This window comes from Mercenaria mercenaria, chromosome 11 (assembly GCF_021730395.1).
Source record: "Mercenaria mercenaria strain notata chromosome 11, MADL_Memer_1, whole genome shotgun sequence".
NCBI lineage: Eukaryota > Metazoa > Mollusca > Bivalvia > Venerida > Veneridae > Mercenaria > Mercenaria mercenaria.
The window spans coordinates 16,208,552-16,236,121 of record NC_069371.1 but is presented as its reverse complement, the minus strand read 5'-3'; the positions used below and the strand labels follow the sequence as shown (position 1 = coordinate 16,236,121).

Genomic DNA, 27,570 nt, shown 5'->3' with positions numbered 1-27,570 from the left:
AGCATACAAACAAAGTATGTGCAGTGGCTGGACCCATTATACCCAAGGTCAAGGTCACCAAGAAGTTATGCTTGGAATTATTTTCATGTTAAATTATTTCGAAAGCTTCTTTTATAGACATATCTTTTGTACTTTAAAAGATAATGACTTGAAATTAAAAGTATTTGTTTATAATCATCTGCATGTGTGGCTACATACCCCATAATTGTGTTTTTGACAGAATTATGCCCCTTTTGTACTAAAACTTTATTTGCAATCTTCGTTTTCTGGATATTACTTTAATGCAATATAAGATAAAGACTTGAAACTTAAAATGTATCTTTATCATCATCATCTGCATGTGTGGTAATAATCCCCATAACTCTGATTTGTACTTTTGACTGAATTATGCCCCTTTTATACTTAAGTTTTTTACAAACTTTGTTTTCTGGACATAACTTTGGTACTATATAAGATAATGACTTGAAACTCAAAATATATCTTTATCATCATCATCTGCATGTGTTGTAACAATCCTAATGACTCAAATTTGTGTATTTGATGGAATTATGCCTCTTGGTGTATCTTCCTTTTAAACATATATTCATTTTACTGTCAAATCCCCGAATAGTGGAGCACGCTGTCTTACGGACAGCTCTTGTTCCTTTTTTAGCTCACCTGTCACAAAGTGACAAGGTAAGCTTTTGTGATCGCGCGGTGTCCGTCGTCTGTCCGTGCGTCCGTAAACTTTTGCTTGTGACCACTCTAGAGGTCACATTTTTCATGGGATCTTTATGAAAGTTGGTCAGAATGTTCACCTTGATGATATCTAGGTCAGGTTCGAAACTGGGTCACGTGCCTTCAAAAACTAGGTCAGTAGGTCTAAAAATAGAAAAACCTTGTGACCTCTCTAGAGGCAATAATTTTCAATGGATCTTCATGAAAATTGGTCAGAATGTTCATCTTGATGATATCTAGGCCAAGTTCGAAACTGGGTCACGTTCGGTCAAAAACTAGGTCAGTAGGTCTAAAAATAGAAAAACCTTGTGACCTCTCTAGAGGCCATATATTTCAAAAGATCTTCATGAAAGTTGGTCAGAATGTTCATCTTGATGATATCTAGGTCAAGTTCGAAACTGGGTCACGTGCCTTCGAAAACTAGGTCAGTAGGTCAAATAATAGAAAAACCTTGTGACCTCTCTAAAGGCCATATTTTTCACGGGATCTGTATGAAAGTTAGTCTGAATGTTCATCTTGATGATATCTAGGTCAAGTTCGAAACTGGGTCACGTGCCATCAAAAACTAGGTCAGTAGGTCTAAAAATAGAAAAACCTTGTGACCTTTCTAGAGGCCATATATTTCACAAGATCTTCATGAAAATAGGTCAGAAAGTTCACCTTGATGATATCTAGGTCAAGTTCGAAACTGGATCACGTGCCATCAAAAACTAGGTCAGTAGGTCAAATAATAGAAATACCTTGTGACCTCTCTAGAGTCCATATATTTCACAAGATCTTCATAAAAGTTGGTCAGAACGTTCACCTTGATGATATCTAGGTCAAGTTCGAAACTGGGTCACGTGCCGTCAAAAACTAGATCAGTAGGTCAACTAATAGAAAAACTTTAGGTCAGGTTCGAAACTGGGTCACGTGCGGTCAAGAACTAGGTCAGTAGGTGTAAAAATAGAAAAACCTTGTGACCTTTCTAGAGGCCATATATTTCACAAGATCTTCATGAAAATTGTTCAGAACGTTCACCTTGATGATATCTAGGTCAAGTTCGAAACTGGGTCACGTGCCATCAAAAACTAGGTCAGTAGGTCAAATAATAGAAAAACTTTATGACCTCTTTAAAGGCCATATTTTTCATGGGATCTGTATGAAAGTTGGTCTGAATGTTCATCTTGATGATATCTAGGTCAAGTTCGAAACTGGGTCACGTGCCATCAAAAACTAGGTCAGTAGGTCTAAAAATAGAAAAACCTTGTGACTTCTTTTGAGGCCATATATTTCATGAAATCTTCATGAAAATTTGTCAGAATGTTCACCTTGATGATATCTAAGTCAAGTTCGAAAGTGGGTCACGTGCCATCAAAAACTAGGTCAGTAGGTCAAATAATAGAAAAACCTTGTGACCTCTCTAGAGGCCATATTTTCCATGGGATCTGTATGAAAATTGGTCTGAATGTTCATCTTGATGATATCTAGGTCAAGTTTGAAAGTGGGTCATGTGCCATCAAAAACTAGGTCAGTAGGTCAAATAATAGAAAAACCTTGTGACCTCTCTAAAGGCCATATTTTTCAATGGATCTTCATGAAAGTTGGTCTGAATGTTCATCTTGATGATATCTAGGTAAAGTTCCAAACAGGGTCATGTGCGGTCAAAAACTAGGTCAGTAGGTCTAAAAATAGAAAAACCTTGTGACCTCTCTAGAGGCCATACTGAATGGATCTCCATAAAAATTGGTCAGAATGTTCACCTTGATGATATCTAGGTCAAGTTCGAAAGTGGGTCGCGTGCCATCAAAAAGTAGGTCAGTAGGTCAAATAATGAAAAAATGTTGTGACCTCTCTAGAGGCCATATTTTTCATGGGATCTGTATGAAAGTTGGTCTGAATGTTTATCTTGATGATATCTAGGTCAAGTTTGAAACTGGGTCAACTGCGATCAAAAACTAGGTCAGTAGGTCTTGAAATAGAAAAACATTTTGACCTCTAGAGGCCATACCCTTGAATGGATCTTCATGAAAATTGGTCAGAATGTTCACCTTGATGATATCTAGGTCAAGTTTGAAACTGGGTCACGTGCCTTAAAAAACTAGGTCAATAGGTCAAATAATAGAAAAACCTTGTGACCTCTCTAGAGACCATATTTTTCAATGGATCTTCATGAAAATTAGTCAGAATTTTTATCTTGATAATATCTAGGTCAAGTTCAAAACTGGGTCACATGAGCTCAAAAACTAGGTCACTATGTCAAATAATAGAAAAAACGACGTCATACTCAAAACTGGATCATGTGGGAAGAGGTGAGCGATTCAGGACCATCATGGTCCTCTTGTTTTCTTTTATTTTTTTGAATTGAATCTAGTGTGTAGGTAGCTTTTATTGTACCCCCCGACAACAAAGTTGTAAGGGGGGGTATACTGGTTTCAGGTTGTCTGTCAGTCTGTTTGTCTGGCCGTCTGTCCTTAGACGCAATCTTGTGCGCACCATCTCTCCTTATCCCCTTGACAGAATTTAATGAAACTTCACACAAGTGATCAGTACCAACAGTAGTTGTGCATGGGGCATGTTAGGTTCTTTTAGAAAAAAAATTTGCAGAGTTATGGGACTTTGTTTTTTTTGTTACTATACTATATACATAGACACAATCTTGTGCGCACCATATCTCCTCATCCCCTTGACACAATTTAATGAAACTTCACACAAGTGATCAGTAACAACAGTAGTTGTGCACGGGGTATGTTAGGTTCTTTCAGCGACAAAAATTGCAGAGTTATGGGACTTTGTTTCTTGTTAACATACTATGTACATACAGTCTGCATATGCAATCTTGTGCGTGCCTAATCTACCAAACCCTTACACACAATTTAATGAAACTTCACACAAGTGATCAGTACCAACCCTAGTTGTGCATGGTGCATGTTACATTCTTTTAGATAAATATTCTGCATAGTTATGGGACTTTGTTTTTTGTTACTATACTGTATACATACAGTCTATATACATACAGTCCACATAATTATGCAATCTTGTGTGCGTCAAATTGCAATGTACTGTGTCAGTGCATGCGGGGGGTACATTCATCACCTTTAGTGATAGCTCTAGTTGAGACAAGGGTTTGTATTATATTTAGAGTCATTCAAGTAGAGGTCACTGTGACTTTAAATAGAAAAATACATTAAAACAATTTCTTTTCATGAACCACTGGATAGATATTCATCAAACTTGATCTGTAGCATCACTATAAGATGCACTTTGAATTTTTTCAAATGGGTACACTAAACCCCAATTTAGGGGGTGCAAGAGCTTGTAATAGAAATACTTTTGAACAACTTCTTCTCATGAACCACTTGAGACATCTTCATAGCACTTGGTCTATAGCATCATTATAAGTTCCTCTCCCTGTCTAGGTCAAATTGGGGCACTGTTTTAGGGGACTTTTAGCTAAGCTAAAAATAGAAAAAACCTTTTTCCTGAACAGCTTAATGGATTTTCATCAAACTTGGTATGTAGCATAATTATAAGGTCCTCTCCCAAATTTGATCAAATGGGGGTGCTTGCCTGCTTTTAGAGGAAAACAGAAAAATGTGCAAATGACTTCTTCCAATGAACTGTTTGATGAATCTTCATGAAACTTGATCTGTAACATCATTGTAAGATCCTATCCAAAATTTGTTCAATATCACTAGTTTATTCCAGATGCAGTTCATTCATAATTCACTGAGTCGTACATTTATTAAAGGTCAAACAGTCATGGTCAGGCAATTGACTTAGGGCCGCAGTGGCCCTTTTGTTTATACTTACCAAAGATGTTACCATTCATTATGTGCCATACATATATGCAAGGTCAAATAGTTATAATCAGGCGAGTGTGTTTTGGCCACTATGACGTCTTCTTAATGCTTTCAACATGGACAAACTGTAGGACAAAGATATAAACAAAATAAAGGATACTCTGTCTCTATATGTATTCAGTTGAATTGTTCACATGTGTTGGACATAGGTTTTGAGAGCCATGGATGCTTACTTGTCCATACAGTTAAAAGTTGTTTTTTATTGTCATGATTACCAGAAAACTTCTTGGCAACATAACATTTTATTTACTACTTTTAGAGCATTTAAATGCAGCCATTTACATTTTCCTTTTAAAACAGGAAATATACTTTGGTGTCAACCTATGCCTAAGTGTTTCTGTTTTATTTTTACAGGGAGTATATTCTGTGTCAACGTGTCCTGGCCTGGTGATGTCTAACATGACATTTGGTATACTACCTTCATGGTTTTGGTTTCTGGTTATGCCTTTCTTATTCTTTGTAAGTACAAACACATTTTCAAAGTTTAAATTGTTACATTCGCAAAATACAGAAATTATTTAAACATATAATACAGCAAGTTTTATTCTAGGTTGTCTCTGCTTTTATGTAAACAGCAAGAAGAGGGTTACATAGTAGAGTACATTGATGCTCTCTAGGAAGTTACAAGTTCACCAATGTTTTAAACAGAGATTTTCCTTTTGGAAGCACAATTTTTAGCTCGACTATTCGAAGAATAGGGGAGCTATCCTACTTGCCCCGTCATCGGCTCGAGCGTTAGCGTGAGAGTAATCACAACTGTTAAAGTTTGCGTACCACCCCAAATATTTTCAAAGTCCATTGAGATATTGCTTTCATATTTTGCATACTTGTTTACCATCATGACCCCAGTCTGTAAAAAGGAGGAGGCAACTCTATCAAGCATTTTGACTGAATTATGACCCCTTTTCGACTAGGAATATGCTTATTGTAATGTTAAAGTTTGCGTACCACCCCAAATATTTTCAAAGTCCATTGAGATATTGCTTTCATATTTTGTATACTTGTTTGCCATCATGACCCCAGTCTGTAAAAAGGAGGAGGCAACTCTGGTCAAGCATTTTGACTGAATTATGACCCCTTTTCGACTTAGAATATGCTTATTGTAATGTTAAAGTTTGCGTACCACCCCAAATATTTTCAAAGTCCATTGAGATATTGCTTTCATATTTTGTATACTTGTTTACCATCATGACCCCAGTCTGTAAACAGGAGCAGACAACTCTATCAAGCATTTTGACTGAATTATGGCCCCTTTTCAACTAAGAATATGCTTATTGTAATGTTAAAGTTTGTGTACCACCCCAAATATTTTCAAAGTCCATTGAGATATTGCTTTCATATTTTGCATACTTGTTTACCATCATGACCCCAGTCTGTAAAAAGGAGGAGGCAACACTATCAAGCATTTTGACTGAATTATGGCCCCTCTTCAACTTAGAATATGCTTATTGTAATGTTAAAGCTTATATTATACTATCAAGCACTGAGAATATCAAGCACACTGTCAACTGACAGCTCTTGTTGTTATTTATAGTACTTAAATGGTGAAATTCTGACACAGACATTGAGAACAATGTATAATTCATGTTTAGTTCATCCAGAATTTTAAATTCTAGAAAAAAAAGTTACATAAATATCTAGTAGTGTTAAGTGAAAAGTAAATAAATTATGTTGAGATGGCATATTTCAGATGCGGTTGTTTGTGACGTCACTGACATGTAATGCCTACAATGCCGCAGAAGCCTTAGTAAGTTTTATTCTGTTTTATTTATCAGGGCCCACGCTGTCGTTCGCCACTCGAGCCATTTGGCGAATCTGCGATGAAAGTAGATATGGCACAAAATGTGCACCTCTGCACAAGTGTGTCCATTTGTAACCTACTATATACATTTGGTTACTGGGGTTACTTACTATATTGCTTTGGTTACTCTTCTAAATGTGTGGCAATACACATAACCAATGACTTTTGTGAGATTTTGTTGAAAAATCATGTCTCTTTTCTGGTTACCGGGTTACCCTTCTTTCCTTTGGTTACTCCTGGTTACTTTTGGTTACTAGAGTATATACTTATGGAACATGTATTGAAAATAATTTCAGAAAAAAACATGTCTCTTTTTCTGGTTACTGGGTTACCCTTCTTTTCTTTGGTTACTCCTGGTTACTTTTGGTTACCAAAGCATTATACTTATGAAACATGTATTGAAAATAATTTCAGAAAAAAACATGTCTCTTTTTCTGGTTACTGGGTTACCCTTCTTTTCTTTGGTTACTCCTGGTTACTTTTGGTTACTAGAGTATATACTTATGAAACATGTATTGAAAATAATTTCAGAAAAATACATGTCTCTTTTTCTGGTTACTGGGTTACCCTTCTTTTCTTTGGTTACTTCTGGTTACTTGCGGTTACCAAAGCATTATACTTATGAAACATGTATTGAAAATAATTTCAGAAAAAACGTGTCTCTTTTCTGGTTACTGGGTTACCCTTCTTTTCTTTGGTTACTTCTGGTTACTTTTGGTTACTAGAGCATATACCTATGAAACATGTATTGAAAATAATTTCAGAAAAAAATGTGTCTCTTTTTCTGGTTACTGGGTTACCCTTCTTTTCTTTGGTTACTCCTGGTTACTTTTGGTTACTAGAGTATATACTTATGAAACATGTATTGAAAATAATTTCAGAAAAATACATGTCTCTTTTTCTGGTTACTGGGTTACCCTTCTTTTCTTTGGTTACTCCTGGTTACTTTTGGTTACTAGAGTATATACTTATGAAACATGTATTGAAAATAATTTCAGAAAAAAACATGTCTCTTTTACTGGTTACTGGGTTACCCTTCTTTTCTTTGGTTACTTCTGGTTACTTGCGGTTACTAGGACATTATACTTATGAAACATGTATTGAAAATAATTTCAGAAAAAAAAACATGTCTCTTTTTCTGGTTTCTGGTTATTTCTCAGTAACTAGGCTAGCAGATATTTCATGAAATTGAAATAAACATGAACCAACATACTGCGATGATGCCTGTCAAGTTTGGTTTTTTTATTGGTCAATTTTCCTTAGAGTTATTGCCCTTTATTTACTGAAAAATGCCCAAAAGTGTCTGTCTGCAGCCATTTCTCAGTAACAAGCAGATGGAATTTCATGAAATTTGAAATAAAGATGAACCAGTTATTGCCCCTGATTTAATGAAAAATGACCAAAAATATCTGTCTGCAGGTGGTACCAATTAATTAAATTTGCTTGTTTAACTTGTTACACTGGAAACACACAATTTTTCTGATGCCTATAAACTGTGAGAGTAAAACAATTCAATAAATAAAAGATGAAGTTTTACGGCAACCTTTGTTTTTGTGTCATATCTTTATTTTTATTGCTTATATATCTTACTGTATAGTTTACATAAACATTGTCTAGCATAAAAAGAAAGTATGTGCAGGGCTGGGCCCATTATACCAAAGGTCAAGGTCACCAAGATACTTAGGTTATTTTTAAGTTTAAAGTTTTTCGACAACTTTTGTTTTTCTGTCATATCTTTGTTACTATGCTTATATCTTACTGTAAGTTTGTATAAACATTGTCCAGCATACAAACAAAATATGTGCAGGAGCTGGGCCCACTATACCCAAGGTCAAGGTCAGAAAATTGCTATACTTGGAATTAATTTCAAGTTAAAGTTTTTGGAAAGCTTTGATTATTGACATATCTTTGGTTCTTTAAAAGATCCTGACCTGAAATTAAAACTATTTCTTATAACATATGTGTTACAATTCCCATCGCTCTAATTGCATTTTTGAAAGAATTATGCCCTATTCATACTTAAATTTTTTGAGCAATCTTCGTTTTCTTGATGTTACTTTAGTACAATATAAGATAAAGACTTGAAACTAAAAATGTATCTTTATCATCATCATCTGCAGGAGTGGTGACAATCCCCATATCTCTGATTTTTCTTGCATATACCAGACGGGGATTTCTCGTATATTTACCAGTGCTGGAAAAATGCTGTAAATGACGTATAACGAACTACATATATGTAGAAGATTTATGTAGTAATTTATATTTTATTTTAAAAATGGAATAAAAATTCAATACCTTGACAATTCCTATTGGTTCCTGATAGTATATTTCTCGGTTCAAATCACGTTATTTTATCAAAAATTCATAACGTAACGCTGTAACTGATAAAACAAAAGCGGAACTAAACACCCAGTAAACACCTGACGTCGTACCGACGTTGGTTAGACGTTGGATTTTGGTCGCGACGTCGGCGACCTGAATCCAACGTCTAACCAACGTCATATCCACGACGTCTAATAGACGTCAGACTTAGACGTCTAGAAGACGTTGGAATTAGGTTGGATAGAAAGTCTGATAAATGTTTTTAGTTATTAAACTAACTGGTATAATTTTGCTAGTATAGTTTAAAGATATTTACTTGTTTGCCTGGACATGCGCTTATTATTAATAGTTCATTCTCACAACAAACATTATATTAATTATGTTACAATATCGCATGGGATTGTCTATTTTCGGAGACGGATTTTTTCACGAACTTTAAACTGTTCAAGATAAAAATGCATTCTAAACACATGTATAAATTATTCTAAATTCACATAGATCTTCTCTTCTACACATGTTGTCTATTAGTCACACATTCGCGAGATAAGCCTGCATCGGTTTACACAGTCTTCCTGTAATTTGATATTTATATTGGGATAAGATAGAGCAAGTTTATAAATACTTTACACAAAGGGAAGGATCCGCAACGTGAGTAACAGATTTTTAAAAATTGTACTTATTTTAAAAGTTATACTGATTTATATTCCGTATTTTTTTTAAAAAATTGACTTATTTTTGTTTGTTACTTTAAAAAGCAATTGCATTTAATTACATTTTACGAAGTTGTAGAATTTTTTTTTTCATAGAATTTAAAATATTACATATTTGTTTGGCACGTATTAATTATGCTCTTAGTAATAGCACTAGTATATTTGTATATGTTAAATAATGGAACTGTCAAATTTTATACATTTCAGGTGGAAATGTTGGCGGAGTTGAAGAATCATACAAAAATGACGAAACTTGAAAGTTTCAATTACTGCATTACTTTTTGGACTTATTGTATTAGACTTACGTCGCCATAATATGAAATAAAGATGATAAAATACATGTGTTGATTACTTGTTTGATTGTAAATTACGTTGAAAATTTGGTCAGATTTTGGTTGAAAAGTGGTTAGATTTAGGTTGGAAAATGGTCGGATTGCGACGTCTAGCCAACGTCAGGATCCGACGTCTAAACGGTTTGCAAATCCAACCAAAATCCAACGTTAATCCGACGTCGGGGTCCGACGTCTATACGACGTCTAACCGACGTCAAATGCCTACTGGGCATTGTTGTTTGTTTCGAAGCGTCATGATGTCTTTCCTGTATACAGACGTTGGTTCCCCGTGCTTTGTTTAAATACACTGCCATAAGAAATAGTTCTAAAACAAAAGCCGTTCGATTGATTTTATTTTTATTAATATTTCTTGAAATCGGTATGCAAGAAAAAGATTCTGTCACTAGTTATAGGTGCAGATGGAAATATCCGGCTCTCGGGTAACTGTTTAGGCGGTAACTCGGCTGGGAACATCGTTACCGCCTAAACAGTTACCCTCGAGGCCGGATATTCCCACCTGCACCTACAACCAGTGAAAGAATCTTATAGTATTTATGACCAAATTATGACCCTTTAATATTTAATGTTTTTCTGGATATAACTTTGATACTATATAAGGTTATGACTTGAAACTCAAAATATATATTTTACCATCATCATCTGCATGTGTATGGTAACAATCCCAACAACTCTAGTTTGTGTTATTGACAGAATTATGTCCCTTGGTGTATCTTCCTTTTAAAGTAGAGGTCTCTTATTGAGACTTATATTCATTTTACTGTCAAACTGCCGAATAGTGGAGCACGCTGTCTTACGGACAGCTCTTGTTTAATACCAAGTTGATCATAACTGGAGATTGCTTGTCATGAAAAATGCTAGAAGTGCACAAAATGTTCTCACGTCCAGGCTAAGACTATATTAAATTTAGTATAGGAATTTATTTGGTATCAGAACTAAACATAACTTTTACAGTATGGGTGAGTGTATGAAATCAAGGCTAAGTTCAATAACCAGTCAGTTCGGATCAGTATCTTTAGAGTTATGGCCCTTGAACTGGTCAAATTTGTCCAGGTTGACAGTATCCCTTGATAACTATTGCAATTTTTGTATAAGAGCTAAACATAGGGTAACTTATAAGTTATCATCTGTAAGTTATAACAAATGTGTAACTGTTTAAAATCTAGGCAAATTTCAATTACATGCCAGTTCTTGCCTGAGTATCTCCAGAGTTATGGCTCTTAAATTGGTCAAGTTTGCAAAAACTTGACATTTTCTGCTCCAAACATTTTTCTGACTATTTTTTTAGAAACCTTATTTTTTATTTGAAACAAATATTAGCCTATGCAGCAATGACTAAGAGTATCATGACTTATAGGCAAACTCAAGTATAGGTCAAGGCATCACTTAGGTCATATATACCTTATATAAGGTCATATAGATCTTTAGCAATAAGTTTAACATACACTTTACAGCAACAAGACACAGATAAAATGTGAAATAAAGATTTTTTTACAATTACATCCCTTTTTGTTTTCATAAATAGCTTTTATTGTATTTTTTTTTTTATTTCTGGCCGAAGGGAACAATCAATACCAGTTTTCTGTGGTACATCATGCATGTCACATTCAATTTTTAGCTCGGCTTAGCTCGGCTATTCAAAGAATAGTCTAGCTATTCTGCTCACCCTGGCGTTGGCGTCACACCTTGGTTAAGTTTTTGCATACAAAGACACACATCTATCATTCAAAGGCATATAGCTTTGAAACTTATTTTTCTTTTTCTAGGTCAATTACCAGCCTCACTGGGTAAAGTCCCATAACTCTGACATGTATTTTTGAGCAAGTTATGCCCCCTTTTGGACTTACAAAATTCTGCTTAAAAGTTAAAATTACATGCAAGTTACTATCTCCAAAACTTATTCCCCCCTAGAAACATTCTGGACACCATAACTAAAATCTTCACGTCTGAACACCCCAAGTTTACTCTACTTTAATATTCTTCATAAAACATTAATTCTATCAATTTTAAATTCTGTATTGTTTTTGACCACTTAAATTTATATCTACACATCTATTTAAGTAAATATTTTAGGTTGTCTTTTTATACTTTTTTTTATCTGTTTCTGATACATTTGGCACAAGTTTTTTTGTTTTTTTTTCAATATGTCATTGTTTTTCTTATTATTTTCTACAAAAGTTTTATCTTTTCATAAAAATTTCACCAACAATTCATTACTCATGTGTCTATCATATTGTACCTAATTTTGGAGTTAAAAAAGTTTTCAGCTACAAAAAATGTGCAAAAATATTAATTTTCCTACCAGAATATGAATTTTTCATAAAATATATTTAACTTTTATTTTGTTTGTGTTTGACCATTCAAATCAATGTCTGTACACCCAAGTAAAAGAATATAATCATAGAGCATATTTAATTGTAATCTATGTTTTGAATGCTAACATTTTGCCAAAATTCCATATAGCGTTTCTTTCTTGAAAGCAAAGAGCTATAAAAATAAATGTATTTTATACTTCTTTGTTGAAAGTTGACTTGTTATCTAAAAGTCATAAGGAACAAAATTAATGCTTTATTTTGATTGGCTGATAACCAATCAGTCATAAAGCACCAAGCACCAAATTTAAGTCTGCCCCAAGGCAGTGCAACAGCTGCTGCAGATCAAAGATCCATAAATCACAATGTTCTGATTGATAAGGGCAATATGACATAAGATTATGTAATTACTTAGGATCTACTAATTAGTTAGTATACAAAAGCACATGTTCAAAAGAAATTTCTTATTTGATTTTAAGGCTATCAGTCTTTGAAGAATTTAATTAATGAATATACATTCGCAACGACTTTTCAGACAATATAACTAACTTATATATAAAAAATTTACATATATTTTTTTAATTTAACAGAATTAAATAATGAAACAGCCTGTCATATAGAATTTGATGATTTAAGATAAAGTAGCACAGAATCAGACAGCAAACTAAGATATATTTATTTAATTTCTTATAGTCTTATAACTGAAAGTATCACCAATAAGGCATAATTATAATTTGTAGATTATCAAGTTGTATAATAATGATGTCTTCTATTCCACAAAAATGCTTTGGCAAAATAATACAGAGTAAGAGCAGACCTAATATATACAGCTTGTTATAAAAATAAAAACAGGATGTCATTGATGACATTAGTACATATAGGAGTCTAGGTCAGATGTGAAGCACCGTAGGTTCACACATTAGGGCATTCATCTACTAAACTTATACTAAAACTAGCACTTGTTTTCATATTTTTGTAAATATCGTATTATTAACCAATTGATTGTGTTCATAATTCTTCTTTACGTAATTTAAACATATCAACTTTTCTGGATTTGTAGTGATTAAAGTCAGTTCCATAATTTGCCTAAAGTGTTTGTAAAATCATACTTACATTTACATCAACTTGTTGTTAATAACATGCCAAAATTTCAGAACACACAAAGATGTATTAAATTGGATTCCTTTAACTATGAAATCTTGCAAAAATCCTCATAAAAGTGTTTTTCAAAGAAAATGGATGAATACAATCAATAAGAATAGATGTGTAGATTTTGATAATTTACTAGAAACAGGTTAAATGTTATATGATATTAATTAAATTAAATAATAATGTCATTGTCTGATTTTGTCAAAAATTTGAAACCATATTGTGTTCTCAATTGCAAAAAAAACACTATCTGTAATTTTTAAGGTATTATCAAAATTATAAATGGCAGGTTAGCTTGTTTTTCAGTATAGTAGTAGTTACTTTAAACCTAAAAATAATCTAAAACATTATAATATTTATAACAGATTCAATTAAATGTTGTCATGAAATCCATTAATACGCACTGTAAATGTATCATAATTAAATGTCTAGAAAGATGCCAGAACAATATAATAATCGGGAAATGTGTAATAGTGATGCTCCTCACCCTTAAAAAATACACATTAAAGATACTTTATTAATACAAATTCATCATTATCTACCCAATAGAGTATCCTGTTATACTTTTAATATTCCTATTTGAATAATCAGATGATGACCGAATGGTTATCACAAATTAATTAATGGTAACATGTACATACCTTAAAAGATGTTGACTGTATATTTCTAAACTCATGCCAGTAAAACTCACACTTGTTACCCAGTTCTTAAAATATAAGTTTAAAACAAGCAAAGAAAAAACAGTTCTGACTGAAACAGTAAATTATCATTTAATGATAAGATGCAGTTATCTCACATAAATTTTGATGTTCTAATCTATTTTGATTGGCTGTTAGCTAGGACCAATCAGTCATAAAGCACCAAAGTCTGCCCTTAGGCAGTGCAGCTGCAGATCAAGATCCATAAATCACAATGTTCTGACTGATAAGGGCAATATGACATAAGATTATGTAATTACTTATGTAATTAATTAGGATCTACTAATTAGTTAGTATACAAAAGCACAGGTTCAAAAGAAATTTCTATTTGGAGAAAATTACAAGTCTTAGAAGAATTCCTATATATAAATTCACACAGGCAATGTCAATTGATTCTTAATTTTCAGTCATAATATTAGGGAAGCAAGAAAAGTATAACAAAAATAACAGAAAGCCACTCACCTTACTAAGACTCTTTTAAACTAGTGAAATATGCACCAAAGAAACGTCCAAGCAGTGTGGGGGGGGGGGGGGGGGGGTTGTAAAAGTCAAAACATTCAGTGGAGTCTTTTGCAATAATAATTATAATTAATTAATACCTTTAACAACTAAATTAAAATTATGTGACTTACCTTGAAATTTTCAGTAACAACACCTCAACTTCCTCGAAAACTTCTTGAATAAGAATGCCGCGCGAGTAATGCATAAAATAAGAATGCCATGTGATCAAGCATAAAATAGTTGTATAAACTCATTCCTCCTAAATGAAAAAAGGACAAAATCATTCTTCAATACTGCAGTAACCAAATACTGCAGTAACCAAAGTCATAGAGTAAGTAACCTTGGTAACCAAAGGAATATAATGGTCTGTAAATGGACACTGTGCACTGACACTAAAAGAGTACAGTAACCAAAGCAATATAGTAAGTAACCCCAGTAACCAAATGCATATAGTAGGTTACAAATGGACACACTTGTGCAGAGGTGCACATTTTGGGCCATATATGGATGAAAGTGGCGAACAAAAATCGCGAGTGGCGAAAATGAAAAAATGTTCGTAATTTGGACCGCCATTTTGTTTCAGACGTTCTAAATCGTAACCTCCAAGAAGTTATGTTAAAAAACAGTTGACTGGTTCCGATAATTTTACCTTGTAAAATTAACTTATTTCGGGATAGTACTACCCAGTCTGCGTTTACTTTACATATAACAATGTGTAATAAACATCTTGACACGCGAGAAGATGCAATTTGCAATCAATTAGCAACCGATTATCGGGTTAAAATAATCTTTTTGTTTTGTTGTCATTACGGCAGATTAAATGACTGATGCCTTTAATTTCCATGGATCAAATAATTAATAAATAAATCGGCAAAATAATGAATGGTTTGATGAATTTTTTAACGTCGCCACCGTCAGACAGGCACGGGTCCAGTGTATTTTTTGTTTAATATAAAAATCCTTTTTTTCACACAAATATACTTTTTATATGTTAGTCGAATGAAAAAAAAAAATGATGACAAAAAATCCGGTCACAATATCATACACGACACTGTGACCGGATTTTTGTCATCATTTTTTTTTTCATTTGACTAACATAGAAAGCATATTTGTGTGAAAAAAGGTTGATTTTTTATATTAATCAAAAAAAAAAAATACACTGGACCCGTGTCTGTGATCTTAGTAAGTAATTAGTAAAGGTGTTTGCCAAGTTTTTTGAATGTCTTTAAAAGTTAGGAATGGATTTGAAATGTAATCCTCTATCAGGGTAGATTTCTCGGAAGCACAGAACCCTAAAAACACAGCCCCCGGGCCATGCATTTACATAGTAGGCCCACAACAGAAAGAAGCTGTAATGGAAAAATATTTCAGACAGGTTGCTTCAAACATCCAACAACATTTTAAAATACAAAACTTGCTTTAGAGGTATACCCACTTTCATTCAAAAGTCCCCCTATATAGCTAGAATATCACCATTTGCTTATGGGAAGTAACAAAAATTTTCAACGCGCCGCGGGAAGGGAAACCTCTCCAGCACCCTCCCTACCGTTCCCGAGAAAAAGGTGGCTCCAACTTTTTTCAGCCCAGTGTGGGCCCTGTTTATGAAGTATAAACCATAAGTTTGCAAACTCTCCACATTTGAATCATGTGTAAAGTTGCCACTAGTTTGCACTTATCAGATTCAGTTCAGGTACACCAGAGGGATTTACTGAGATCTTGATAAGTAATGGTATTAAACCATATATTAGATAAAAAAAACATGCCTGTAGCTTATGTGTTTGAAGTCATTTTCTCTTCATGTCTGATTCATGTGAGGAAGTTGTTAGTTATTTACTGAGAACACCAGGCAGCCATTTCATCAGAATTGTGGCCCTTTCTATACTTAAAAAATTGGAATTTCTTGGATAAGATTTTTGTTAAGGTCCAGCTTTCTTGAATACTAGCAGAGCTATAGCTGTGCATCTTTGTACACTTGTATATTATCTTCAGATTAGTAAGTAGGTCAAGGATTTTGTCAAAATTGTGATCCTCTTTAATGTAGAAAACTTGTATTTTTAGTTACTTTTTTGTTGAGGTCAACAGCTCTTTTCATCATCAATAGATAAGTAAGAAGGCCAAGAACCATAACTCTTTTCCTGCATATCACCTTTTGTTAAGTATGTCAGATGATGAGTGTTGGCACCCACAGAGGATGCTTTTGATAACTGATGTGATATTCTGACATAAAAGTTTATTTGTGACTTGACTGTCTATTATCAGTATTCTTCATTCGGCATCTCAGTTATTCTTTTGTTTATTACAAGATGTTGGAGATAAAACAACAGTTGAATAGTGCGGATAAAGTTCCTTTCTCAGAGGTTCATTGCCCAATTCCCTCAAGGTGAAGGAAATGTCCTGAATGAAAACTTCATGGTTATTTAGTCACTTCTATTTGAATCAGCTTGTGTTTGTACGGTAGTTTATTATTTGTTGAACATCTTGTGTGAATTATTTCAGATTTGGATATCAAAGCAGAGATGTGAAAGTTTAAATTCCAGAATCAAATATTGCAGTCACTGTTCTATATTTGGTAAACCATATGTTGCTGAAGAAAAGGTAAATTACTGTAAAATTAGAAATATTTGCAGAGCATTCATTTTTGCTTACATAGCATTTTTAGCTTGACAATACGAAATATGGAGAGCTGTCCTACTTGACCTGACTCTGGCATTCGCGTCGGTGTCCTAGGTTAGAATTTTGATGCACTTTCTCTTTATCTCTGTAATTACTTGATGGATTTGTTTTAAACTTAAAATAGTTATTCCTCATCATCACCCACATCATATGGCACAAGGGCCATAACTCTCTTACCCATATTTTATGAATTTTCCCCCTTTTACTTAGAATTTCAGGTTAAAGTTATGATGCACTTTAACTCCATCTCAGTTATTACTAAATGGATTTGATTCAAACTTTAAATAGTTATTCCACATCATCACCCACAGCATAAGACACAAGATTCATAACTAAAGCAGCTGTTGTTCATGAATTATGCCCCCTGCCCCCTTTTACTTAGAATTTAAGGTAAATTTTGATACGTTTTCACTATATTTCTGTTATTACAGACAGGATTTGATTCAAACTTAAAATAGTTGATCCACGTCATCACTCACATGATATGATACAAGGGGCATACCTCCTGCACCAATATTTCATTAATTATATCCGGTTTTTACTTGGAAGTTCTGGTTAAAGTTTTGGTGCAATTTCACTTTATCTCGGTTATTACTAAATGGATTTGATCAAAACTTAAAATAGTTGTTCCACCTATCACCCGCATCATACATCACAAGGTCTGTAACTCTGGCACCTATTTCTCATGAATTATGTCCCCCTTATACTTAGAATTCAAGATTAATTTTGGTGCATTTTCACTATATCTCAGTTATTACTAAATGGATTTGATTAAAACTTAAAATAGTTGTTCAACCTTATCACCCACATCATTATACGTCACAAGGTCTATGACTCTGGCACCTATTTTTCATGAATTATGTCCCCCTTTTACTTAGAATTCAAGGTTAATTTTGGTGCATTTTCACTATATCTCTGTTATTTACAGAGAGGATTTGATTCAAACTCAAAAAAGTTGTTCAGCATCATCATTCACGTTGTATGACACAAGTACCATAACTATGGTACACTAATATTTCATGAAATATCTCCCCTTTTTACTAAGAATTTCAGGTTAAAATTTTGATGCACTTTCATTCTATCTCAGTTATTATCTTTCCCACCACACAGTGGTGTGGGAGACATATTGATTTACTCCTGTCAGTGTGTGTGTGTCTGTCTGTCTGTCTGTCTTTCACAAAGCTTGTCCGCACTCTGACTCGAATATATCTCATCTGATCTTCACCAAACTTGAACAAAATGTGTTTGACCATAAGTCCTCGGCCAAGTTCGATAACTAGCCAAATCGGCCAAGGAACTTTAGAATTATGGCCTTTGAATTACCGAAAAAATGCTCAGATTTTAGGCGCATTCCTGGTAGTATAGGGGTCCTTTTGCTCCAGGAATGTGCATGCGCTCTGAGTAGTTTAGGAGTCCTTTTGGCTCCAGGAATGTGCATGCGCTCTTAGTAAAACAGTATACAAAGACAGACTTACTATTCAGATGATTAGGCAGTTGTAGGAGACATGCGCTTTTCTCAAAAGTACCTCTAGTTACTAACTTGATTTGATTCAAACTTAAAGTAGTTGTTCCACATCATCATACACATCATAGGACACAAGGTGCATCACCCTTGCACCAATATTTCATGAATTATGCCCCCTTTTTGCTTAGAACTATACTTATTTAATGTTTTGATACACTTTATCTATCTCTCTTATTACCTACTACTTTTGACACAGACTCAAGCTATTGTCCAATATTTTCATCCACATTGGAGACTTTAAACACTCCAGTGACAACTCCAGCTTCCTCAGATGTACCCAGTTTCACTGTCCTGCATCAAAATAGCAAGCATGCTGTCTCCTGTGACAGCTCTTGTTATACCCCCTTCTGAAAGATGGGACGAATTATGGGAATGCCCTTGGCAGGAGAGCGGTATCCACAAACTTTGTCCTTAGCATTTCTTCTTCATGTGTGGAGGGATTTGATGCAACTTTGCACAAATGTTCATCATCATGAGACAGAGTGTCGTGCGCAGTAACCAGGTCCCTAGGTCTGAGGTCAAGGTCACACTTAGAAGGTCAGATACAAGAATGACTGTCCGGAGCACTTTTTCTTCATGCATGGATGGATTTTGATGTGACGTTGCACAAATGTTCACCACCATAAGAGGGAGCCTCTTGCGCAAGAACCAGGTCCCTAGGTCTAAGGTCAAGGTCACAGAGGTCAAATATTAGAATAAAATTTTCTTGTGTGGTCTTTTAGTGGATTGATGAATGCTTCTGCCTATTGTCACCAAACTTTACTGCAGGTCGCCCATGACACTAATTTTAGGCCTGATATTTGAATCATATGTGCAGTTCTGTAACAATAACTTTTCTTCGTATAAGCTTTCGACGGGTGTATATTTTGTGACTATGGGACCCTTGTTGATATTTTGATTATATCCCAAAATACTGTCTTACAATAATTTCAGTTACATTTAAAGTTGTGTGTCCTCCAGGCTTATATGAAATGTTTTGAATTTTATAAAATGCTTCCACTTTTAGTAAGTATTTGCAATAGTATTAAAATATATACCGCTTGCAAATTTGTGCACATTAGGAACTTCTTACCTGTAAAAACATTTTTAGTCAATACAATATAAAAAACGCCCAAAAGCATAAGACACACAATTGAAATTTGATGTTAAAAAGAAATTTAGAAGGGATATATTAAAGACGTCAAAGTATTCAATATCAAATTACAGGAAATTTTGATGTGGAGGCATGTCCCTGTAAGGCTTTTGTTATACGCCCGAAGGGACATACTATGTTATATCCCCGGTGTCCGTCTGGTCATCCGTTAACAATTTTGTTTCGACTCTGTAACTCTTAAACCCCTTGAAGGATTTCAAAGAAACTTTACACAAATGTTCACCACACCGAGACAACGTGCAGAGGGCATGTTTCGGATGTCTCAGTTCAAGGTCAAGGTCACAATTAGGGGTCAAAGGTCATATCAGTTTGTTTTGTATCCGCTCTGTAACTCTTGAACTGCTTGAAGGATTTCAAAGAAACTTGGCACAAATGTTCACCACACCTAGATGACATTCAGAGCACATGTTTTGGATGACTCGCTTCAAGGTCAAGGTCACGGGTCAAAGGTCATACAAGTGTATGACTTTGCTTTGTGTATATTGCTCTGAATTGCAATGCTATTGTGTTTTTATTTGGCAGATCCCTTTTTTGTTCACTTACAAAATTTTGCATTTCTTATGTTACTATAAATAGCTTGTTTTGAAACTTTTTCGTTATTGGCTGTAGGGAAAAAGCGAGACCACTTTTCTGTGGTCCAACCTGATACCTCCAATTTTTAGGTGTATTTTGACATACCTGTACCTGGTAAAGATTTTTTTGTTGACTTAGAAAGAATTTTTTTTGGAATTTCTTCCCTTTGTTGTTCCAGTCCTTTGGGCTTCAACAGTCAAGTTCTTCATATTTTGCTCCCATCCTCTGATGTAACCCTTGAGGCATATATTTCCCCGTTTGGCGGAGCTCTTGTTTGTAATGAGACTGTCACACAAAACTATTGTGTAGTATACTTTATTTACACAACAAACTGATATCTAAAATTCTGTGCTGAGGTTTAAAGTAATGTAAACAATGTAAATAGATGTCACAAGGTATGTTTTGTTGTTCAGTACTAAGAAAAGAATGTAATATAGGTACTAGCAATTGGGTTAGGTTTGAAAGGGCATAAAAGTGAATGAAAAAAAAATGGTGGAAAAGTGAGAGAAGTTCAGATTTCTTTTACAAAGACAGTTTCTTAAAAGAAATTTTGCTTAAATACAGAGAAATGGGCTAATATTTATTGAAAGTGAATTCCTTAAAAGCTTTTAGCATGTTTTTCAATTCATATTTTCAATAATATTTTAGCTCAATATCAGTGAAAAAGATGCAGATAACTTATACAACCAAATGGAGGGATTGTATCAAGGTTTCAAGTCAAAGTACAGAAATGGCACCAGTAGAACAGCTAAAGACAGTGTCTCAAATGGTTTACAGAATGGGATACAGAATGGATTCCACTGATACTGATAAAATCCTTTTTGTCACATTTGTGTACAGTCTCCAACACAGTGATCTTCCTTGACTCGGCCACCTTAAAAAATTGATTCAGTGGCAGTGACTGATATACTGTAAAGGAAGGGTTTTCAGCTGAATTCAGAAATATTTGTAGACTTTACACTAAAATATTGACTTATTTATTTATGTAGAATAATTACTCTTTGTTAAGTTTATATCTGTGTTGTTAGAAATTTTATTTTGTAAAAGATGCCTCTTGGTATAAAGATATTGACATGAGATTTTTTTCTCAGATCCTTTTTAAGTGTGTATACAAAAAATGTTTCGTAATTTGATAAGGTATAAAGTGTCTGAGACCTTAAATATGTAAGCATTTAACATTTGCTTTTTTATTTCTCTTCTTTTGTTATTCCCAATCAATGTTAGATATACATGTTAGATAAAACTTTGAGCAAAGAAAACATTCAAAGATATCACCCAAATTAAACAGAAAGCTTTAATTTATGATATAGGTGATGATGATCTTCAGAAAATAGAATGTGTTGTAAAAGTTGTAATGTTCTTCACATAACATAGAAATTTTTACATTTGTTTTTATTGATCTTTCATTATTCAGCAGGCTGGATTGATTACATACAGTCTGTTGGTTATAACCATCAGTTAGGAAGCTGAGAATAGATAAACTGTATGCCTAAATCACAGTGTGATGAGCGCTATGATAGTAGCTTTGTGTTACTTTATGTGTGAACTAACCATATGTTTTACATTTTCTTTTAAAGGCTTATGTTTGATTTTTATGCAGTATTTAAAATCAAAATTTTACTACATAATTATAATAACTGGACAATTAAATATAGTCTTTAGGACTGAAGTTTGTTATTAGATAACAGTACAAATTAGAGAGCAATTGAGAGGACACATTCTTTTTTTACTTATAATTTTACCCCCAGCCAGAGAAAATCCAAGCCTGAATTAATATTCAGATAATATAGATTAAATTAATGCTAGCACATAACAGAAATAGTTATAACATAAATGCTTATTATTGTACCCCCCGACAACAAAGTTGTAAGGGTATACTGGTTTCAGGTTGTCTGTCTGTCTGTCTGTCCGTCTGTCTGTCTGTCCGTCTGTCCGTAGACGCAATCTTGTGCGCACCATCTCTCCTTATCCCCTTGACACAATTTAATGAAACTTCACACAAGTGATCAGTACCAACAGTAGTTGTGCATGGGGCATGTTAGGTTCTTTTAGAAAAAAAAATTGCAGAGTTATGGGACTTTGTTTTTTTGTTGCTATACTATATACATAGACACAATCTTGTGCGCACCATCTCTCCTCATCCCCTTGACACAATTTAATGAAACTTCACACAAGTGATCAGTACCAACAGTAGTTGTGCATGGGGCATGTTAGGTTCTTTTAGAAAAAAAAATTTGCAGAGTTATGGGACTTTGTTTTTTTGTTACTATACTATATACATACACAGGACACAATCTTGTGCGCACCATCTCTCCTCATCCCCTTGACACAATTTAATGAAACATCACACAAGTGATCAGTACCAACAGTAGTTGTGCATGGGGCATGTTAGGTTCTTTTAGAAAAAAATTTGCAGAGTTATGGGACTTTGTTTTTTTGTTACTATACTATATACATAGACACAATCTTGTGCGCACCATCTCTCCTCATCCCCTTGACACAATTAAATGAAACTTCACACAATTGATCAGTAACAACAGTAGTTGTGCATGGGGCATATTAGGTTCTTTCAGAAAAAAATTTTGCAGAGTTATGGGACTTTGTTTTTTTTTTGTTACTATACTATATACATAGACACAATCTTGTGCACACCATCTCTCCTCATCCCCTTGACACAATTTAATGAAACTTCACACAAGTGATCAGTAACAACAGTAGTTGTGTATGGGGCATGTTAGGTTCTTTCAGCGACAAAAATTGCAGAGTTATGGGACTTTGTTTCTTGTTAACATACTATGTACATGCAGTCTGCATGTGCAATCTTGTGCATGCCTAATCTACCAAACCCTTACACACAATTTAATGAAACTTCACACAAGTGATCAGTACCAACCCTAGTTGTGCATGGTGCATGTTACATTCTTTTAGATAAATATTCTGCATAGTTATGGGACTTTGTTTTTTGTTACTATACTGTATACATACAGTCTATATACATACAGTCCACATAATTATGCAATCTTGTGTGCATCAAATTGCAATGTACTGTGTCAGTGCATGTGGGGGGTACATTCATCACCTTTAGTGATAGCTCTAGTTTGCTATTAAAATTTAACAATTGCTATATATTTTTTGACTCGTTACTAGAACTAAGAAGAAAAGAACATCATACCGGTACAAACAATAATTGTACACTGACCAGAAAAACTTTAAACAATAATTGAGAACTTATTGCATAAACAATATTTTACAGTCTTTGCAGTCAACTTTGTGTAAAATTAAAGTATCATCTTCTTCAAATTTGGATTTTCTAAGGCAAAGAGTAATATATATATATAATAGGGTTATTATAACAGTAGCTTGATCTGGGATGCAGTATTCGGCTCGAGTGGAATTTTTTATGTGCACTATTTATAGAAATGTGTCTGGTCAAGCATATTGATGAAAATAGTCCGGCAGCATACAATACGGAATTTAAAAGGTACAATGCGGAATTTTTGTCTGACTGTTCATATTTTATTGTAAAATACAAGCCTATTTTTAGCTCACCTGTCACAAAGTGACAAGGTGTGCTTTTGTGATCGCGCGGTGTCCGTCGTCCGTCCGTCCGTGCGTCCGTAAACTTTTGCTTGTGACCACTCTAGAGGTCACATTTTTCATGGGATCTTTATGAAAGTTGGTCAGAATGTTCATCTTGATGATATCTAGGTCAAGTTCGAAACTGGGTCACGTGCCGTTAAAAACTAGGTCAGTAGGTCTAAAAATAGAAAAACCTTGTGACCTCTCTAGAGGCCATAATTTTCAATGGATCTTCATGAAAATTGGTCAGAATGTTCATCTTGATGATATCTAGGTCAAGTTCGAAACTGGGTCACGTGTGGTCAAAAACTAGGTCAGTAGGTCTAAAAATAGAAAAACCTTGTGACCTCTCTAGAGGCCATATATTTCACAAGATCTTCATGAAAGTTGGTCAGAACGTTCACCTTGATGATATCTAGGTCAAGTTCGAAACTGGGTCACGTGCCTTCAAAAACTAGGTCAGTAGGTCAAATAATAGAAAAACCTTGTGACCTCTCTAAAGGCCATATTTTTCATGGGATCTGTATGAAAGTTGGTCTGAATGTTCATCTTGATGATATCTAGGTCAAGTTCGAAACTGGGTCACGTGCCTTCAAAAACTAGGTCAGTAGGTCTAAAAATAGAAAAAACCTTGTGACCTTTCTAGAGGCCATATATTTCACGAGATCTTCATGAAAATTGGTCAGAACGTTCACCTTGATGATATCTAGGTCAAGATCGAAACTGGGTCACGTGCCTTCAAAAACTAGGTCAGTAGGTCAAATAATAGAAAAACCTTGTGACCTCTCTAAATGCCATATTTTTCATGGGATCTGTGTGAAAGTTGGTCTGAATGTTCATCTTGATGATATGTAGGTCAAATTCGAAACTGGGTCACGTGTGATCAAAAACTAGGTCAGTAGGTCTAAAAATAGAAAAACTTTGTGACCTCTCTAGAGGCCATATATTTCATGAAATCTTCATGAAAATTTGTCAGAATGTTCACCTTAATGATATCTAAGTCAAGTTCGAAAGTGGGTCACGTGCCATCAAAAACTAGGTCAGTAGGTCAAATAATAGAAAAACCTTGTGACCTAACTAGAGGCCATATTTTCCATGGGATATGTATGAAAGTTTGTCTGAATGTTCATCTTGATGATATCTAGGTCAAGTTTGAAAGTGGGTCACGTGCCTTCAAAAACTAGGTCAGTAGGTCAAATAATACAAAAACCTTGTGACCTCTCTAAAGGCCATATTTTTCAATGGATCTTCATGAAAGTTGGTCTGAATGTTCATCTTGATGATATCTAGGTCAAATTCGAAACAGGGTCATGTGCGGTCAAAAACTAAGTCAGTAGGTCTAAAAATAGAAAAACCTTGTGACCTCTCTAGAGGCCATACTTGTGAATGGATCTCCATAAAAATTGGTCAGAATGTTCACCTTGATGATATCTAAGTCAAGTTCGAAAGTGGGTCACGTGCCATCAAAAAGTAGGTCAGTAGGTCAAATAATGAAAAAACGTTGTGACCTCTCTAGAGGCCATATTTTTCATGGGATCTGTTTGAAAGTTGGTCTGAATGTTTATCTTGATGATATCTAGGTCAAGTTTGAAACTGGGTCAACTGCGATCAAAAACTAGGTCAGTAGGTCTTGAAATAGAAAAACCTTGTGACCTCTCTAGAGGCCATACCCTTGAATGGATCTTCATGAAAATTGGTCAGAATGTTCACCTTGATGATATCATGATATCAAGGTCAAGTTTGAAACTGGGTCATATGCCTTAAAAAAACTAGGTCAATAGGTCAAATAATAGAAAAACCTTGTGACCTCTCTAGAGACCATATTTTTCAATGGATCTTCATGAAAATTGGTCAGAATTTTTATCTTTATAATATCTAGGTCAAGTTCAAAACTGGGTCACATGAGCTCAAAAACTAGGTCACTATGTCAAATAATAGAAAAACCGATGTCATACTCAAAACTGGATCATGTGGGAAGAGGTGAGCGATTCAGGACCATCATGGTCCTCTTGTTTACAGAATTAATATAGGTATATAATAAATAAATATATATATATATTATAGAGAGAGAGAGAGATGGTACCAGTCTATATCATTTAGGACTGGTTTTTCTGTATTTACAAGTGTTTCATTATGCCACCCTTCGAAGGGGTATATTGTTTTGCAGATGTTTTTTATGTAGAATAAGTGCAAGATTTCCATCGTTTTTGAAGCATTACAGCTAGAAGAGGTAATATATAGCTTTACATACATGTGTTTTGCACCTGTATCAATTTCAGTGCCTTTATTTTGTTGCACAGTAAAAGTTAATGTTATATCCGAAAAATGTTACATGACTAAACATGTCTGTGATATAAATTTTAGTATTTTACTTAAACATTCAGGACTATTTGTTGAAACATTGTTTCAAATATTTTATAAATTTACGCGTTTTAAGTGCTTCCACCTTGTTGTAGAATTGTATTATCAGGGATATAGTTAAGATTTAGAGTGACTTTAGTCAAGGTTATAAAGCTGAGTTCACTATAAACAATCCAGCATTTGATTGGTTAATTTTGTGCACAATCATAAACTGACCAGTAAAAAAGTTGCTTTCTGAGTGTCTTCATACACAGTTTTATAACCTTGGATCCTGTTTTATATCTGCTCGAACTGCAAGATCAAAAATATAATTGTGATTTTACTGCTTGTTATTTTAATAAAATATATATGAATGTTGAAATGTTCAGTTTTTCTGTGTACATAGCTCTGGCCTTAAGTGAAGTTAAGTTTAAGTGAAAATTTTCATACTACGGAAGATCCCATTTAATGCTGTAAGGTTTATCATAATGTAGAGAAATGTTGATACTGGAAAAAAAGACTGGTGATGAAATGAAATGTTAAACTGGTGAAAAACACCATTTTCTGATAGATGAAAGACGCATAACTCTTTGATCACCTGGTTCGTTTTGGCACATAATCTATACACATTCTTGTCGTAATATTAGAAGTGGCAAAGGAATGAATGGCTTGTGTGTTAACATTGTGAAATACAGCATTTTTGATAAATCTGGAAACTACTACTACAATCAGGTCCATGGTAAAAAACGATCGATACCTCAAGGTTCTAAACATTCTTCTTGAACATAGTACTGGTGAAGAAATAAAGGTGCTAGCATATAAAAATAGTTACAATTGGCTTTTTAGCTCACTTGAGCACAAAGTGCTCGGGGTGAGCTATTGTGATCGCTCACCGTCTGGTGTCTGTCCGTCCACACTTTCCTTTAAACAACATCTCCTCCTAAACCGCTAGGCAAATTTCATCCAAACTTCACAGGAATAGCTCTACAAAAATTGTTCAAAGAATTGAATTTCATGCAGAACTCTGGTTGCCATGGCAACCGAAAGGAAAAACTTTAAAAATCTTCCTTTCAAAAACCAGAAGCCCTAGAGCTTAGATATTTGAAGCATTGCCTAGTGGACCTCTACCAAGTCTGTTCAAATCATGACCCCGGGGTCAAAATTGACCCCGCCCCAGGGGTCACTTGATTTTACATAGAAAAATCTTAAAAAATCTTCTCAAAAACCAGAAGCCCTAGAGCTTAGATATTTGACATGTAGCATTGCCTAGTGGACCTCTACTAAAGTTGTTCAAATCATGACCTTGGGGTCACCTGATTTTACAT

General features: G+C 34.4%; 1 protein-coding gene and 1 long non-coding RNA gene across 2 annotated transcripts in view; both read left to right on the top strand.

Annotated features, from left to right (window-relative positions):
* LOC123531642 (3-keto-steroid reductase/17-beta-hydroxysteroid dehydrogenase 7-like) overlaps positions 1-26,584 on the top strand; it is a 51,970-nt gene extending 25,386 nt beyond the window's left edge. Inside the window, exons 9-12 of the mRNA XM_053517969.1 lie at positions 4,914-5,018; positions 6,250-6,306; positions 16,899-16,997; positions 20,975-26,584. Coding sequence (XP_053373944.1) covers positions 4,914-5,018; positions 6,250-6,306; positions 16,899-16,997; positions 20,975-21,130 — 417 coding nt within the window. The 3' untranslated portion in view covers positions 21,131-26,584. The remainder of the gene's footprint in view (positions 1-4,913; positions 5,019-6,249; positions 6,307-16,898; positions 16,998-20,974) is intronic.
* On the top strand, positions 8,322-9,732 carry LOC128547039 (uncharacterized). Its single transcript, XR_008366272.1, has 2 exons — positions 8,322-9,330; positions 9,600-9,732. It is a non-coding gene; the product is annotated as an uncharacterized LOC128547039 (long non-coding RNA).
* Positions 26,585-27,570: the final 986 nt, after the last annotated feature.